General features: G+C 45.7%; 1 protein-coding gene across 10 annotated transcripts; it reads left to right on the top strand.

Moving 5' to 3' along the window:
* Positions 1-61: 61 nt before the first annotated feature.
* On the top strand, positions 62-18,279 carry LOC144474094 (dynein axonemal heavy chain 7). Of its 10 annotated transcripts, XM_078188617.1 has the most exons (49): positions 62-859; positions 1,131-1,448; positions 1,511-1,660; positions 1,763-1,963; positions 2,047-2,423; positions 2,591-2,812; positions 3,008-3,305; positions 3,368-3,715; positions 3,826-4,091; positions 4,235-4,388; positions 4,550-4,776; positions 4,982-5,183; positions 5,297-5,531; positions 5,608-5,723; positions 5,851-6,129; positions 6,231-6,488; positions 6,751-7,035; positions 7,111-7,359; positions 7,425-7,770; positions 7,878-8,047; positions 8,183-8,314; positions 8,433-8,654; positions 8,751-9,202; positions 9,294-9,491; positions 9,573-9,720; positions 9,829-10,038; positions 10,129-10,316; positions 10,435-10,744; positions 10,811-11,056; positions 11,121-11,350; positions 11,519-11,738; positions 11,836-12,024; positions 12,125-12,499; positions 12,596-12,768; positions 12,861-13,106; positions 13,197-13,484; positions 13,605-13,796; positions 13,871-14,097; positions 14,177-14,547; positions 14,658-14,838; positions 14,923-15,111; positions 15,186-15,783; positions 15,847-16,057; positions 16,179-16,187; positions 16,507-16,527; positions 16,667-16,901; positions 17,030-17,181; positions 17,250-17,540; positions 17,707-18,279. In XM_078188617.1, exons 1-49 carry the CDS (start codon positions 416-418, stop codon positions 17,911-17,913), a joined length of 11,856 nt encoding a protein of 3,951 aa, XP_078044743.1. In that variant the 5' UTR covers positions 62-415; the 3' UTR covers positions 17,914-18,279. The 10 variants fall into 10 exon arrangements, with proteins under 10 accessions (XP_078044743.1, XP_078044724.1, XP_078044753.1 ...); XM_078188598.1 differs by having other exon boundaries at positions 2,591-3,305; XM_078188627.1 differs by lacking the exons at positions 16,179-16,187; positions 16,507-16,527.
* Positions 18,280-18,523: the final 244 nt, after the last annotated feature.

Genomic DNA, 18,523 nt, shown 5'->3' on the forward strand with positions numbered 1-18,523 from the left:
TGGACAAACATCCAAAAAGTGTCTCGGCCCCGTTGTCGGTGTATCTAAGCGGAGTTTTTCTTCACGTTGTTAGTCGACTGTGGAGAAAATTTATCGAATGGACTTGCAAAATAAGTACGTTTCGAAGTTGTTCGAGTTGAGTATAATCTAGGTAACAGTATTTTAAAAGGTTAAGTGATCGTTCGAATTCACGAAAATTCGCTAAAATTTCGAGGTATCGAAAAAAGTGTTCGACGATACGCGAGAAACGAAACGAATCTTACGCTTGTGTAGGATGGTACAATAATTGATCCGAGAACGACAGTGAAATTGTCAAAATCGAACGAGCACCTACGACGTATGTACATATCCGACGATCGAAATGGAATAGAGCGCACGGCTTTCGAGATTACAGAGAGATAATCGACTTTCGACCATGAAAAAGTATTTAGCGCTATGCCAGAAAAGGGAACGCTTTCGCGAGGAACTCGTCGAAATTTTACAAAAGAGACACAGAAGGAAACAGGAAGAACCGTGTTACGGCTGTGGAGAGGTCGAATGCAACGACGACGAAGAATGCGAATCGAAAGAAACGGGGGTTAAAAGCGACCATTCGATTACGGTCACGGATACGGACAAAGATATTTTACGTTACTATTATTACGTAACTCGCGGGATCGAGGATGCGTACGTCGGTACGATGGACACCGATCTTTTGAATCGCATCTTGGCCATGGTTCCCGTCAGATGGCGAAACAAGTTTCAAGAGTTGGTGTCCCGCTTGGTAAAAGAAGTTAAACAGCAGTACGTGTTAGACGTGAAGAGAGCAGTTGTGGAGTATGTGATCGCGTATTCATCGGATGCTTCGATCTCGGATAAGGTGCGTGAGTGTTTCAACTGTTTCGAAATGGCTTTCAACCGGGCAACTATCACGTACATGTAAGCTGTTAGGCCTCTCTTTCCATTATTAGGTTTAGTCTCGGATCGTTGATTCGTTTATTATTAGTTTACGACAAATTGTTCTCGAAGATGTGGCAAATAGCAATTTGTTTCAAAGAAAGTTTTCACGGTATTTCGCTACGTTAATTGATTATATTCTGCTTCGGATATACATATGTAAACGCATACGTATATATTCGTATGACTTGCAGTCGACCGTGGTCGGAGCGGGAAAGCAGGTTGAGAGAAATCGAGAATCGGAAGGGCATCGTTCGACGAACAGTTATCAATGGAACAAAACGAGAATAGAAAAATTGACGGTTCTCTATTGCCCGGCTGTACGGCGAATCGTCGATTTTTGGTACCGAGATTTCGATCCTAAAAGTCTGATAGACCAAAACGAACTAATGTCACGGGATACGTCGTACGATCTCGGTAATTTTGAAGATGTAGTCTTGAAAATGTGTCACAAGACGAGGGAAGATCTTTTAAAATACTGGTTGCCGAAAATTCAAACCATATTGTTAACGGTATGTTCTTGCTCTGATATAATAAAAAAATAATAGTAATGACAATAACTGCACGTATTTAGGCTTACGAAAGGAATGAATTACCTTTGCGGAGCGATATTTCGAGGTGCAAGCGATTTTTTAATTGCGTCGCTTTCATTATGGAGGATCAGTTGCGCGAGTTTTGGTCGAGGTCGATGGACCAGTACATCGATTATATTTCAAAGGCAGGCGTAAGTATGCGTTCGGTGTACCCGCGTATGAATTTGTTCGGCGTAATCGTAATCGAATCGAGCGAGTAACTATAAAATCCTTCGTGTCTGTGCCCAATGTAGAGTATATGCCACGGGTTCGATATAAAGCTGACGGTAAGGAACGCGATCATCGCGTTCGAACCAACGTTCAAAGCTTACGCCGAAGCGTTGTCGACGTTACTGCAGGAACTACAGGAAACGATAAATATGTTGCCACGTGTCGAGACTCTATTAAAGATCGACGACTCGTCGTCCATCGAGTTTTCTCGAACGTTGCTCGAGGTATGTATCAACGAACGTATATGTAGACGCGTATACGGCGCGTCGATCGTTGACAATCGTTGCTCTAATTTTCGTCGCCGTAGCCCCAGATTTCGGAAGAATACACAGAACGATGCGCCAAGAAAATCGCGCGGTTGATCGATAGAGGAAAGACTGGTCCGGAATCGCAGATAAAGGAATTCGATAAGTACAGGAGTTTATTGACCGACGTCGATACCGAGAAAGTTGCCCAAGTTTTAAGCGGAGATTCGGCTCACGATTTCGAGCGTTATCGGGCGTTGGTCATACACTATGATCGTTTGACTCGACAAATACCGGTAGAATACCATAGAACCGGCTTCGACCGATTTTTCGTGGTACACAGAGGACAGCTCATAGATCATATTACCTCTGTAGCTCGGAGGTGCAAAGAGGAATTAGTGGCGAAAATGATCGTCGACTATCAACAGAGATCTCGGACGTAAGTTATCGAGAGTCACCACCACCATCGTGAATGTTGATCACGATTTTCTCATCAATCTTTCTGCCCTATCGTAATATACATACATATATTTATATACATATGTATACTTATGTCTACATCTATATTCGTATCATGATCATAGTTTATCGTATTCCCGTGTCCAGAATAGGAGACGCATATCAACATATCGTGGATCGAGCGCTCAGCGTGCCGGCAAATACTATGGAATTGATAGAACTTAAAGAATTTATTCGCATCTCCGAAACAGAGACTGCGATTCAATTGAAAGTTCGATTACAGGAAATCATCAAATACATCAATTTTCTATCCGATTATTCGGTCTTGACTCCCGTGGAACTGAAGACCAACAACTTTCCTTTTCAATGGTACGTACGAGGAATCTTAAAGAAGTTTGTTTTACATGATAAGAAAGTTTTGAGACAGGTAGCGTTTTGCTGCACGATTTTGGCAGCGACTCGCTGTACGTTCGAGTATAGGCGCGATCAGTTTCGCGTTAGCATTTTCATTCGAATGGATCCCGACGGCGACGTATTTTGCATGTACGCGCATTTGACGATAAGGTACCACAAGCTTCCCGAGGTATTCGAGCAACACAGGGAAATAGTAGCGAGCAAGACCGGAGAGTATCAGAAGAGTCTACGAAAAAGAATTGAGCAATTCGAGAGGGAGCTCCAGGTCTACGCGAAGCATTCCAAGGAGTTGCAGTATTGGGGAAACATAGAGGAAATCTATCGATACAAAAAGAAGGCTGATCGCCTCGAAAACAAGTTGATCGCCGCGATGAACGCCATCGACGGGTTCAACGAGGAAGAAGAATTATTTGGTTGGGAGTTGTCGCAGTATCCCTTGCGGAAAGAGGTGAGATCGGATTTTATGGAATTTTGCGAATGCGAAGATGACGTCGCAACGCGATATTCTAGACAGCGGACAGATTAATGCCGTTCAAAAAGCTGTACGACGCCGGTTGCGAGTTCTTAACCAATTGCAATACGTGGATGAATTCCATGGTGGGCAGTCACGATCCCGAGGAAATCGAGACGGCTACAGGAATCGCTTATCGTACGATTTATAGACTGGAACGATCCTTTCAAGAGCCGATCGCGAAGAAACTCGCCGAGACGGTACGAGCGCGCGTCGAAGATTTTCAACAGCATATGCCTATAATAACTACCCTAGGAAATCCATCGATGAAGAGTCGTCACTGGGAGCAAGTTTCGGAAATTGTTGGTTTTCCCATAAAGGTCGATCAGTCGATGACACTTGCTAAGGTATGAGTTAGCGTCGCGTTTCTTTCGATCTCATTCCGTCGAGATCGTCCCGAGTTAGATGGCGTAATTTCTACGAGGAAATGTACACGGATGGTTATCGTTGGACACAGATTCTCGACTACGGTTTGTTGGATTACGTATCAAAGTTCGAAGGAATAGCAGAAGCGTCCACGAAGGAAGGCAGCTTGGAGAAAGTTCTTCTACGAATGCATCAAGATTGGGAAGACGTCGCATTCACGGTGAATCCTTATCGAGATACCGGTACATACGTAATTGCTAGCGTCGACGATATACAATTGCTTTTGGACGACCACTTGACTAAAGCTCAAACTATGAAAAATTCCCTTTACATTCGACCGTTCGAAAAGGAGACGCTGTAAGTATCGTTCGTTCCGTCTCTCTCTCTCTCTCTCTCTCTCTCTCTCCCTCTCTTTCTCTTTCTCTCTCTCTCTCTTTCTATTTATCCTGTTATTTTTTCGTTATATTTTCGCCAATCGACCCTTTGTTGCAATCCTGCAGAGAATGGGAGTCCAAATTACTTTTGCTGTTGGACATTATGGATTATTGGCTACAGGTACAGGCGACGTGGATGTACCTCGAACCGATATTCTCGTCGGCCGACATTCAGAAGCAAATGCCGGAAGAAGGGCGCCGATTCAGCGCCGTCGACAAAGTACGTCTCTCGTTTCTGCCGTTTGTGTTACACCTCTCGTCGATTCTTTCTTCCAAGCTGACCGATCGATCGGTATACCGGAAGATTCGTCGAATCTCTGTTTCGCGCGTAGCGGACGATGCTTTACATTGCATCTGTGTGCGTATTTCTTCATAATATAGATCTGGAGAGAAATTATGCAGCTCGTGTCGGCTGATCCTCGAGTGATGTCGGTGATCGGAATAGATAAAATGCTCGAGCGTTTAAAGAAGTGTACCAGTTTGCTCGATCTCGTACAAAAGGGATTGGCCGCATACCTGGAGAAGAAAAGATTGTACTTCCCCCGATTTTTTTTCTTATCGAACGATGAACTTTTAGAAATATTGTCGGAAACGAAAGATCCCACGAGGTAAGAATTTTGAAATTCGAGTGAATTTGGTGGTGGAGGACGTCCATACGTTGAACGAACGTCGCTTATTTATCCAAATGAGTGCGTGTACCGTGTATCTTGTATCGTACATAGTATGGATACGGTAAAACGGAATTTGGCCTATTTGTAAATTCCGCAATCTCCTTGTCGTATATATTTCCTTGACGTTTCGATTGCGTTACAGAGTGCAACCACATTTGAAGAAATGTTTCGAAGGTATCGCGCGACTGAGTTTCACCTTTGACATGGACATTACTGCGATGAAATCGTCCGAGGGAGAGGAAATTATCCTCGAGAAGATCATTTCGACCGAAGCAGCTCGAGGTCAAGTGGAAATATGGTTGCTCGAACTTGAAGTTTCTATGAAAATGAGCGTCAGAGCACAGGTTAAGTCGAATTTTGTTATATTCTGACATATCATAGTGCTCGAAAAGAATTTTGTCCTCATCGAGCGAGTCGGAGACGGCACCCTCGCTCAAATTAAATCCACGCGTTGTAGGTGATCAATGCCAAAGACGGATATTTAAAAGAAGTTCGATCGCAATGGGCTCTCCGCTGGCCTGGACAGACTATTCTGTGTATCAGCAAACTTTATTGGACCGCTGACGTAACGAAGGCGATCTCGCAATCTTTGACCAGCTTAGAAAATTACGTTGACACCTGTACGCACGAGTTGCATGAAATCGTGGACCTGGTTCGTCGCAAGTTATCGGTACAGAATCGCACAACTTTAGGTACGAATCGATTACGAGCGCGTATCCGCGAAGAAAAAGCAGCTACGGTAGCGTTTCCTTGTTTGTCGTGTCGCAGAAGCGCTGGTTACGTTGGACGTTCATAGCCGAGATCTGGTGAGCTCGTTGTCCAAGCAACGCGTCGACGATCCAACGAGTTTCGCGTGGTTGGCTCAGCTGCGGTATTACTGGATGGTAAAGCGAAATTGTTGTGCCAGAAAACCGTTTGCGCGCGTGCTTTCGTTAACGCGTTTGCAAGAATGAAAAATCTCGAGCAAGTCGAGTTTCGAATTTATCCCGCATTTGTTTTGCTGCTTCGCAGGACGATAACTTGTACGCGACCATGATCAATACATCGCTGAGATACGCGTACGAGTACTTGGGCAACACATCGAGACTCGTCATAACGCCGTTAACCGACAGATGCTATAGAACCTTGTTCAGCGCGTTGAGTTTGAACCTCGGTGGCGCGCCCGAGGGTCCCGCTGGAACCGGTAAAACCGAGACGACCAAGGATTTGGCCAAAGCCGTGGCCAAGCAGTGCGTCGTTTTCAATTGCTCCGACGGTCTCGATTACATCGCGTTGGGCAAGTTTTTCAAGGTGCCAAGTATTTAGCGTCCCCAGCACCATCCACGTTTCCGTTTCCAATTTCAATTTCATTTATCGTTTAGCTTCAATCGTAATGCAAGCGATATTGTTAGGGATTGGCAAGCTCGGGAGCATGGTCCTGTTTCGACGAATTCAATCGTATCGATTTGGAAGTATTGTCAGTCGTGGCCCAGCAAATCCTTACGATCCAGCGAGCAATTAACAGCGGAAGCGAACGGCTTCTTTTCGAAGGTACCGATATCCAGTTGGACCCCACGTGTGCCGTATTCATCACGATGAATCCTGGTTACGCTGGCAGAAGCGAACTTCCGGACAACTTGAAGGCGTTGTTTCGACCAGTTGCTATGATGGTCGGTGATGTGGTCGTTGCGTCGCTACAGCCGATCGGTGTTGGAAGAATCTGGAAATACTTGAACGATGTTGTATACCTACGTGTATTCTATCGTTTTGATCGTGACAGGAAATGGAATACTTTTTTCTTTTTTTTTTTTTAGCATCGTCTAGCCATGTCCAGCTTCGTCCAACTTTGTCGATTAACGCTTGAAAGTTAATTTAGTGACATTAGTTGAATTAAAACAATCAATAGTACTCGACAACGCGATTTGCTTTCAGGTTCCTGATTATGCTTTGATAGGCGAGAACACGCTTTACTCTTACGGATTCTACAACGCACGGCCACTGTCGGTGAAAATCGTGACCACGTATAGACTTTGTTCCGAACAATTGTCGAGCCAAAATCATTACGATTACGGAATGAGGGCGGTGAAATCGGTCCTCGTAGCGGCTGGCAACCTCAAGATCAAGTACCCTGACCAAGACGAGGAGATCATCGTGCTGCGGAGTATCAAAGACGTTAACTTGCCAAAATTCTTGTCCGAAGATTTACCGCTGTTCAATGTAGGTAATCCGTAATGCGACGGTGAATCTCGAGAATCTTTGCCAAGGATCGGTTCGTTCGATTCATTTCCACAGGGCATAATGTCCGATCTTTTTCCTGGCGTTATTCTCCCGGAGCCGGACTACACCGATTTGAACGCGTGCGTTCAGGACGCCTGTGCAGCATCGAATCTCCAATGCACACCCGTCTTCTTGGAGAAGTTACAACAGATATACGAAATGATGATCGTCAGGCACGGATTTATGATCGTTGGGCTGGCGTTCGGTGGAAAAACATCGGCCTACAAAGTACTGGCAGAGGCGTTGAAGCTGTGCGAAGAGCGAGTAGGTTTCCCATCGATCATTTAATGCGTGTTCGACACCATTCAGATTGATCGGCCGTTTCGCAGAACCTGATGAACGAGCATCGGGTAGATACGTTCGTGATCAATCCAAAAGCTGTAACGCTGGGTCAACTGTACGGACAATTCGACCCAATTTCTCACGAATGGTCCGACGGCATTCTGGCCATCAGTTATCGTACTTTCGCCACATCGACCAGCGACGATCGCAAATGGTTGATCTTCGACGGTCCTATCGACGCGATATGGATCGAAAGCATGAACACTGTACTCGACGACAACAAAAAGCTTTGTTTGATGAGCGGCGAGATCATTCAGTTGGGTCGGTCCACCAACCTGATATTCGAAACGATGGATTTGGAAGTGGCCTCGCCAGCAACCGTCTCCCGGTGCGGTAAGACGGTTCTCCTATATTTTTCGCTCAATTTCGATCGGACATTTCGCCGATCGAACTCGCTCCAGTTTTCACGAATCTGACGAAACGACATCTATCTGGCCCAGGCATGATCTATATGGAACCGGGAGCGTTGGGCTGGGAACCGTTTCTGCGATCTTGGATAGCCAGCACTCCACCGGTAATGGACGAATGGTTCAAAAACTTTCTATACGGATCGCTTTTCCGAAGATTTTGCGATCCTGTGCTCCATTGGTTGCGACACAGCAACGTTCAGGTCTATCATTCGAACAATTTCTACGTTTCTCCGAACAATATATACATTATATGTGTACACGTGTATTTTTCCCTCGGCGACAGGCGCTATTTTCTACGTTTTTCTCACTTTGACCGTCCCTTCGTTTTCCAATAGGAAATATGTCCGATGCCGAATGCGAATCTTGTACGTAGCTTAACTTACCTGATGGATTGTTTCATCGACGAATACCGAGACGAGAAAGTAGCCAAGGACATGGACGAGTTGAATCTCCGAGCCCAAGTCGAGGTTAAAGCGCAGCGCATTCCATTCCCGAAATTCTATTCGAATTATGAGAATGGCTAGCGAACCGCGACTAGCGGTAGATACGACGATCGAAACTTAAATATCCTCGAAACGCTTCCAGGGCTCGTTTTTCTTCTCGTGTATCTGGGCTCTGGGTGGAACGATGGCAGGAAATTACAGAGAACCGTTCAGCGTTTTGTTCCGTGGTTTCCTCGAGAAGGAGTTTCCCTCGAACCTGATGGAAACGTTTGGATTGACGAAACCGATAGAACCTCCTTTGAAGCCGTATATATTTGTGATGCCTCGCGACGGATTGGTGTTCGATTACAGGTTCATCAAAGAGGTACAGAGATACGTTCTCGTGTAGGTCGAAGAAAAGCGAGACACGCTTTGCGGTAGCGGTAGCGGTAGCGCGGAGAAATCTCGTCTCTCGTTCTAGGGTAAGGGGAGGTGGAGATTGTGGGCCGATGAATTATTGGACGGACCGGCGATTCCTCGGGACATTCCTGTGAACCAGATAATAGTGCCGACGGTGGAAACTATACGATACACGGCTTTGTTTCGAATGTTGGTGGAGAAACAAAAACCGGTGTTGTTCGTAGGTCCGACCGGCACAGGAAAGTCTGTCTACGTGATCGACTTTCTACTGAAAAAGAACAACCCCGCGGTGAACAAGCCGCTGATCGTAAACTTCTCCGCGCAAACCACGACGAACCAGACCCAAGACGCCATTATGGGAAAGCTCGATAGGAGGAGAAAAGGTGTTTACGGCGCACCGATAGGTAAACGTTGGATCGTGTTCGTCGACGATCTTTCCATGCCCGCGACCGAAGTTTACGGCGCGCAACCACCCATCGAGCTGTTACGTCAGTGGTTGGATCAGGGGGAATGGTATTCTTCAAATTTTATTCGACGTTAGAGAATTCTACGGTAGATATTGCGAACGCGCCAAGACCGACGAGTACCGTCGAATTCGTTGCAGGTACGACAGAAGAGACAGAACGATGATCAAACTGATCGATGTTCAGCTAATGTGCGCAATGGCTCCGCCGGTCCAAGGTGGGAAAGATGTTACGCCTCGATTCAAGAGGCATTTCGTCGTTTTAACGATATCGGAATTCGAGGACAGAGTAATGGAGATGATATTTAGCAAGATCGTTCTCTGGCATCTCGACACGAGGTGGGTCGGTTGGCACCGCTCGGATGCTTTGAAACATCGACCTCCTTCGCGATCCTTTACGATTCTTCTCTTATATTTTAGGGGTTTCAGCAAGGAATTCGATCCGTGCATCGAGGAAATTGTCCTGGCTACTTTGGACGTGTACAAGCAAAGCGTTTCCAATCTGTTGCCGACGCCCATGAAATCTCATTACGTGTTCAATCTTCGAGATTTTTCGAGAGTGATACAGGTCTGACGATAGAAATTAGTCGAGTGCGATTTATTTCGTATCGGTCGGGTCACCCGACCAGCGCGACCAACGATCAGCGACGTTAAACGATACAGTTCTTACGATCAGGGTGTCCTGCTGTCCGTTCCGGAGACCATGCCGACTCTAACGAGCATGAGAAGGCTTTGGGTTCACGAAGTGCTTCGAGTATTCGGAGATCGATTGATAAACCAAGAAGATCTGTGTTGGCTGGTGGAACAAATGCGCGCTACCTTGAAGAACCGCATGGACGTGGTTATGGAAGAATTGTTCGAGGACCTACTTCGTCCCTCGAAAGAGGTTGGTATTGCCAATCGATGGGAAGCGAAAGTCGCGCCTGTCGCTACTTTTCTCGGAAGACTCGGTTTACGGCATTTCGGCGTTTCGCAGAATGTCAGCCCAAATATCACCGATGCGGAACTTCGTAATTTGGTGTTTTGTGATTTTGCGGATACAAAAATGGATGCTCGGCTCTACCAGGAGGTTCCCGATCTCGAGCAATTGCGAGAAGTGGTGGAAACTTATTTGAACGAGTACAACTCCATGAGCAGGAAACCAATGAATTTGGTGTTGTTTCGGTTGGTACGATAGCGTAGCGAGAAATACAAATTTTAAATAAGATTTCGTTCGACTCGGTCGAACGTTTTCACCGTTTTCAACGTTTTCATGGTTTTCGTGTTTCGCGGAACACGATAGATACGCGATCGAGCATTTGTCTCGTATCTCTCGCATCATCAAACAACCGCGAACTCACGCTCTTCTCGTGGGAGTCGGAGGTTCGGGAAGACAATCGCTAACCAGACTGGCGTCTCATATAAGCGACTACGACGTCTTTCAAGTCGAAGTCACTCAACAGTACGGAGCCGCCGCGTGGCACGAAGACGTCAAAGCAATCTTGAGACGCGTCGCTGGTACCGAACTGCACTCAACCTTCGTCTTCACGGACGCTCAGATCAAGGAAGAGAGCTTTTTGGAAGATGTCAGCAACATGCTAAATTCCGGAGAGGTAAACAACCAAAGGACACGGCGATACGACTCCCTTCACATTCTTCTCTTTTTCGTTTTGCATTAGATACCGAACTTGTTCATGGCCGACGAAATGGCAGAAATATGTGAGCAGATGAAGCAAATAGACAGACAGCGGGATCGATCTGCGCAGACGGACGGAAGCGCGGTGGCTTTGTTCAATCTGTTCGTTCAGATAGTTCGCGACCAGCTTCACATCGTGGTAGTAATGTCTCCGATCGGCAACAGTTTCCGAAATCGAATGAGAAAATTTCCGGCGCTGGTCAATTGTTGCACCATCGATTGGCTCCAGGTAGGAACCGTAGAGAAGTCTCAAAAACTAGAGAAAACTTAACGATTCGCAAATCAATTCGCAGCCATGGCCGGCGGACGCTCTGCTGGCGGTGGCTACCAGATTCTTATCGGCCATCGACTTGACGGATCACGAACGAATCGCTGGAATCGACATGTGTCAATTCTTTCACGTGTCCACGGAGCTCCTGAGCTCGGAATTTTTCGTTCGATTGAACAGACACGTTTACGTCACTCCGACCTCCTATCTCGAAATGATAAACACGTTCAAAGATTTGCTGAACAAGAAACGCGAGTAAGTAATTTACGAATTGATGCCGTATTGTACATGTAAAAGCAGTATGCGATCTACGCGAGTCTCCAAGTAGACGCAATCGATCGCAATCGATCGATGCACGTGTACCCGTACACCTCGCACGCGAACACTGTAAACCCGACGGTTAAAACCGGTAACGATAAACAGGGCAATAACTACGGCGAAGACTCGATACGAGGGTGGTTTGAATCAGTTGGACGAGACGAAACGACAAGTTGGAACGATGCAGGAGACTCTGAGATCGTTGCAACCACAATTGATAATTGCCACGCAAGACGTTCAGAAAATGCTGCTGGACGTGGACAAGGAAAGACAAGAAGTAGCTGACTTCGAAAGTATCGTGAAAACGGACGAGGCTTCGGCTCAGGTTAAAAGAGAGAATCGATCGATCGTAACACGATCGTCCGTTCGAATTTCTCCGAGTTCCTTATCACCGGTTACCACCGGTCGTTGAAAATTTGCAGGTCTACGCGAGCGAAGCGGCTGCGATCAAAGCCGAGTGCGACGCCGATTTGGCCGAAGCGATGCCGATTTTAAAACGCGCCGAAGCGGCCTTGGGCACGTTAACGTCGGCCGACATAGCCGTGGTTAGAGCCATGAAGCAACCACCGTACGGAGTTAAGCTGGTCATCGAGACCGTTTGCGTTTTAAAGGTTGTTGTCGTTGGCGCTCCTCTCTCTTTTTCCCGCCTCCCTTCCTTCCAGTTCGAATAATTCGCACAACTGTCCGTTTCCATTTTCGGTTGGCACGCAGCAAATAAAACCGATGAGAGTTCAACAAGCCGACGGTACGCAAGTCGACGACTATTGGAAGGCAGCGCTGCGAATGTTGAGCGATCTAAAGTTTCTCGATTCGTTGCTGAATTTTGACAAGGACAACATACCGGACAACGTGATCGAGAAAATTCGTAAACAGTACTTGACTAATCCGGACTTTGATCCCGAGAAGGTGAAGAAGGTGTCGACGGCATGCGAGGGACTGTGCCGATGGGTGTATGCGATGTCGGAGTACGACAAAGTATCGAAGGTAGTCGCCCCGAAACGGAAGGCCCTCGCGGAAGCTCAACAGGTTTACGACAGCGCCATGAGCACTCTGCAAGAGAAACGAGAACAACTCTTCCAAGTGCAGGTTCGATTTTCGAGCTTTTGGCGGATATTTCGAAGAATATTTCGAGAACCGTTCGCAAACTCGATTCGATTCGATCCGATCTCGTTACGTTCTTAGGAAAGGTTGAGGCTATTGGAGGAGCTTTTGGAACAACGAAGAGCGGCTTTTCAAGCCATGTCCGACAAAGTGACCGACTGCGAAACCAAATTGAAACGCGCCGAGGATTTGATCGGAGGATTGGGCGGAGAATACACCCGTTGGTCGGAAACTGCGCGCGCTTTAGGCGAGAGGTAGCTCCCGTTGTCTTCTTCCGTTTAGCCTATACGATTCCATCCGTACGATTTCAAGTATGTAATTTCATTCGATCGTCGATACCCGACAGATACGGCCGTTTGACCGGCGACGTCGTCATCGCGTCGGGCGTGGTGGCGTATATGGGACCTTTTACGATGACGTTTCGCATCCGACAGATTGCTACATGGATCAAACGTTGCACCGACCTGGAAGTGTTTTGTAGTCAGGACTTTCAGTTGCGAGACATTCTGGGAGATCCGGTCTTGATAAGATCTTGGAACATTTTCGGTTTACCGAGCGACGCGTTTTCCATCGATAATGCTATCATCGTGAGGTAGGTTTTCCGAAATCGGTTCCGCGTCTACGAGCTAGAAGAGACACGTTCTATACTTTTATACTTATTCGCGAATGCGATTATTCTCAGAAACGCGAGAAGATTTCCGTTGATCATAGATCCTCAGGGACAGGCCAACAGATGGATCAAAAACATGGAGAGACAGAATAATTTAAACATTATTCGTCTCAGCCAATCCGACTACGGTCGAGTATTGGAGAACGCGTTGCAGTTTGGTCAACCTGTGCTGTTAGAACACGTTGGCGAAGAAATTGACGCTGTTCTTGAACCGGTTCTACTCAGGGAAACGTTTAAACAAGCCGGAGCGATTTGTATAAAATTTGGCGACGCAGTCGTTGAATATAACTTCGATTTTAGGTAAGTATATCGCGTATTGCTGAATACAATAGGCGACAAACGGTAAACGATAGTATCTTACCCTGGAAACGATGAATTGTTTTTGATAGAAAAATTCTGTTCACGTTGGTTTGTTCGCAGATTGTATATCACCACTAGATTACGAAACCCGCATTACTTACCGGAGATTGCGGTGAAAGTAACATTGTTGAACTTCATGATAACGACGACCGGATTGGAAGATCAATTGTTAGGTATCGTTGTGGCAAAAGAACGACCGGATCTGGAATCGGAAAAGAATGCCTTGATCGTGCAGGGAGCTACGAACAAAAGGTTCGTCCGATAACTTTAATTCGTCTTTCGTTGCTCTCGAAACCTGAAACTTGTCGTTTGGGGATACAATTTAGACTTTTACAAGAAACCGAGGCTAAAATCCTGGAAATACTATCGATAGCCGAAGGCAATGTATTGGAGGACGAGGAAGCTGTCGAAGTTTTAACGTCGTCCAAGAATTTGAGCGACGACATTCAAGCGAAGCAAGCAGCGGCCGAGCAAACGGAGATTTCGATCGATGCTGCCAGATTGCAATACACGGCTATAGCGGTGCACTCGACCGTACTCTTCTTCACCACCGGTACGCTGTAGCTATCGTCCCGATCGCGCGTTGTATTTTCTATCGCATTATGTATTTGTATAATCATATCGTTGCGTAGGCATGCTGGCAAACGTGGATCCGATGTACCAATACTCGTTGCCGTGGTTCGTGAATTTGTACGAGATGGCCATTGATAACACGGAACCAGCTGAAACCGTCGAGCAACGACTTCTGGACCTGATCAAGTACTTCACCTTCTCCCTTTACACGAACGTCTGTCGATCTCTGTTTGAGAAGGACAAGCTACTGTTCTCCTTGCTATTGACCATCAATTTGATCGAACAACTTGGCAAGTTGTCCTCCTCGCAATGGATGTTTCTTTTGACTGGCGGAATCGGTATCGACAATCCGCACGCGAACCCAACCATATGGCTACCTACTAAACAATGGAACCAACTGTGCAATCTTGACATAGTAGACGGTTTTGTTGTACGTGTTTCGTGTTTGAAGGAAACTCGGCGCCGAGTGTTATCTAGTTTCGTAGATAGTTGCTAAAGGCGACGGTAATCGATTTTTTCATTCGAATATTGCTCATCCAGGGGATTCGAACGCACTTTGCAGCCAATACGGAACAATGGAAATCATTGTTTGATTCGAAAGAGCCGCAAAACAGCCCGATGCCTTCGCCATATTCCAACTTAAATTCGTTCGAAAGACTGTTGGTACTGAGATGCATTCGACCGGACAAAATTGTTCCAGCGATACAAATCTTCGTCGAAGGTATACGTTTGTGTTTAAATCGTGAAACGTTATTCGATGGTAATAGTATAGTATAATATCATACAATCGAATCGAATGTTTTAGCGGAGCTGGGTTCACAGTTTGTAGAGCCGCCGCCGTTCGATCTTGCTTCGTCTTATGCCGACTCGAACAGCTGTATTCCATTGGTGTTCGTGTTGACGCCTGGAACAGATCCTGCGCAATTGTTGCTCGCGTTCGCGGACGAGCAAGGATATTCGGCGAGTCGGCTGTTTTATCTTTCTCTCGGGCAAGGCGAGTACAGCGAGAGCATTCCTAGATTCGCAATTTCGTTTAAAACTCGACTGAAACTCGAGCGTGTTCGATAGGTCAAGGGCCTATTGCCGAGGAGACGATTCAGAAAGCTGTGATGGTCGGCAACTGGGTTGTTCTTCAAAACTGTCATCTGGCTGTCAGCTGGATGCCCACTTTGGAGAAAATCTGCGAGGGTTTGATGCCCGACACGATTCACTCGGAATTCCGATTGTGGCTGACCAGCTATCCTTCCGAACACTTCCCTTCCTCCGTTTTGGAAAACAGCGTCAAGATGACCAACGAACCACCGAAAGGCCTCCGAGCAAACATCCTTAGATCTTATATGAACGATCCGCTGAGCGATCCCGACTTTTTCGAGTCCTGTTCTCAGCCCGAATATTTTAAAAAGCTTCTCTACTCGTTGTGCTTTTTCCACGCTGTCGTGCAAGAAAGGCGAAAATTCGGTCCGATAGGCTGGAACATTATGTACGAATTCAACGAGACCGACCTGCGAATCAGCGTTTTGCAGTTGCATCTATTCCTGAACCAATTCGCAGATGTCAGATTCGACGCGATCAAATATTTAACCGGCGAATGCAATTATGGCGGCAGAGTGACCGACGAGTGGGATCGTAGAACTCTCAACACCATTCTGTCCAAATTTTATTGCGAGTGAGCTCTCTTACGGCTCTTTCCGTTCTCTGCTCCTTCTAATCTGTTCGATCACCTTTTCAGAAAGATACTTGCCGACGAAACTTACTACTTCGACGACACCTCGACCATATACTACTGTCCAACCGTCCGAGAACACGAAGCATTTGTTGAATACACGAAAAACCTGCCTCTAATCGTTGAACCGAGTGTTTTCGGTATGAACGAAAACGCTGACATTATCAAAGATCAACAAGAAACGAGTACTCTGTTCTCGTCGCTGCTACTCACACAGGTATCCTTGCCCAAAGTTTGCCTTGATATAGTTTTCCTCCTATTTCATAACATTTAATTGTCATATTTCCTTTGTGCTTTCTACTCGATCATTACGGCATCTCGCGTACTCTTGTCTACAGGATCGCGTGGTATGTATACTTTGTCGTGTATTCGAAATAATTTCGGTGCCGCGCTGTGCGTATCGTTTCGGTACGTATCTGTTTCTCGGGATTCGTAACACTATGAAAGCCGGTCGCGTTCGTTCGGACTGTGCTGTACTACGCAGCTGTGCATGCAATACGTATGCATACGATGCGTGGACACTCCGCATAAAACCCGAACGAACGTCGCGGGCACAGATGCGTGTTGGTACGATCAAAATAATTGATTTGTGCCGACCGCTGCTTCATTTACCTATCGGCCAATTAACTTTTCAAAACATTCTATTGCATTTGCGCCGGCACGTAGGATCGTTGGGAATCTGAAAAGGTGAGTAGACATCGCGTATGGTGAACGCGTTCGGCTTGATCTAGCATACAGAACCATAACAGATAACAGATAAATAATAACATGTATTCATACTAAAGTATTCTTATATTTAAGTAGAATTTGCATTTGCTTGCAACAGGAGACAGCCAAGTCAGGTACTGGGCAAACTTTGAACGATGAAATAGTACGTGGTATCGCCAGAGACATTTCGGACAGACTACCCGCCGATTTTGATCTCGCCCTGGCACTTGAAAAGTATCCAACATCCTACCAGCAAAGCATGAATACAGTTCTGGTCCAAGAAATGGGCAGATTCAACAAACTTCTTCGCTACGTGAAAACTAGTCTGCAGAATATTCAAAGGGCCGTTCAAGGTTATCATCGTTCACGTTCGCTTACCTACTTATGTACTTAGGCTACATGTACATACGTACTTGTTATAAGTTCGACATCGGAGGATAATAGGTATTCGAATGACGCGTATTTATGATCCGATCCCTAGGTTTGATCGCGATGTCTCTCGAGCTTGAAGATATTTACGACGCGATACTAACTAGCAAGATACCTGAACTATGGAAACAGTATTCTTATCCGTCTCTGAAGCCGCTTGGCAGTTACGTACACGATTTATTGCAGCGCTTGGAATTTTTACGCGTAAGAAAGAGGAAATAGGAAACTGACAGTTCGAATATTAGAAATTACAATATAGAATCGATCCACAGAAATGGTACGACGACGGACCGCCAAAAACCTACTGGATCTCTGGATTTTATTTCACCCAAGCGTTTCTCACGGGAAGTCGACAAAATTATGCAAGAAAATATCAAATACCCATAGATCTTCTGGAATTTAAATTCATTGTATTGAAGGCGACGCATCTCAACGATATTCGTACCCATCCGGAAGATGGTGTGTACGTTTACGGATTGTTCTTAGACGGTGCCAGATTCGACATGGAACACATGATCCTGGAGGAAAGTTTCTCAAAAGTGCTCTACGAAAATGTTCCTTTTGTAAGTATAACTACGTCCACGCGCGTCCATATAGCTATAATAGATACGTAGAGTATCGAGTATAAACTTGTATACATATAGTGTACGTAGTGTAGAGTGTTACATACTTGTTTGTACGTTCAGTAGTTTGATCAGACGTTGCTTTAATAGCAATTTCTATCGTCAGATATGGCTGATTCCTGTGAAGAGAAGCGACGTCCAGGAAGGAATCACCTATCTTTGTCCAGTCTACAAAACTAGCGAGAGACGCGGAATTTTGTCAACTACAGGGCATTCGACCAATTTCGTGATCGCTATGACTCTGCCTACCGTAAAACCATCGGAACATTGGGTTCTGAGAGGAGTCGCAATGCTTTGTCAACTCTCCGAATGAAAATCCAGATACGCGTAGAACGGAACAATTGTGACCTTAGATTTTTCAATTTTTTAATAAACTCGATACTCTACGTACAGATGTGAATATCACATCGAATACAGATGTGATAAAAAGAAAGTTTTTCACCGCGGTTATAATATCTATGCTTCCTGTGCTATCCACTGATGCTCCCATTGCAATGATAAAACAAAATAAAGAAAATACATATATTGCAACGGAACACGTGTTTAAGAGAACAATGAATTATCTACAATTAAATATATGTATATGTATCTACATAATACAATTGAATTGAAATACACGATGACAATGATGCGTATCTGGTACATAAAGATTTTCCTATTTTTCTTTTTCCCTTTTTAACGTAATACATATGTACCTAGTAGCCAGTGATGGTATGGAATGTAACCTGTGTGCTGAGAAGGAACGAAGGCGGACCGGAGTGTGCTGACGTTATCGAATGGCGACGGCGACACTATCATTGGAAATTGCCATTGGAAACATTGGAATCCATTGGTATCATCCAATCCCATTTTCGAGGTCTACCCTTTGCTACTTTGCAGCACGTATGCATGTCACGCATGTGTACAGAATGGTACGTACGCGC

Source organism: Augochlora pura, chromosome 2, assembly GCF_028453695.1.
Source record: "Augochlora pura isolate Apur16 chromosome 2, APUR_v2.2.1, whole genome shotgun sequence".
Taxonomy (NCBI): Eukaryota; Metazoa; Arthropoda; class Insecta; order Hymenoptera; family Halictidae; genus Augochlora; species Augochlora pura.

Excerpts from the sequence above, each read along its gene's own strand:
- LOC144474094 (XM_078188598.1), top strand. The coding sequence starts at position 416 with ATGAAAAAGTATTTAGCGCTATGCCAGAAAAGGGAACGCTTTCGCGAG. Across the intron at positions 2,424-2,590 it reads TATCAACAGAGATCTCGGAC|AATAGGAGACGCATATCAAC; the intron begins GTAAGTTATCGA and ends TCCCGTGTCCAG. Across the intron at positions 12,500-12,595 it reads AACAACTCTTCCAAGTGCAG|GAAAGGTTGAGGCTATTGGA; the intron begins GTTCGATTTTCG and ends TTACGTTCTTAG.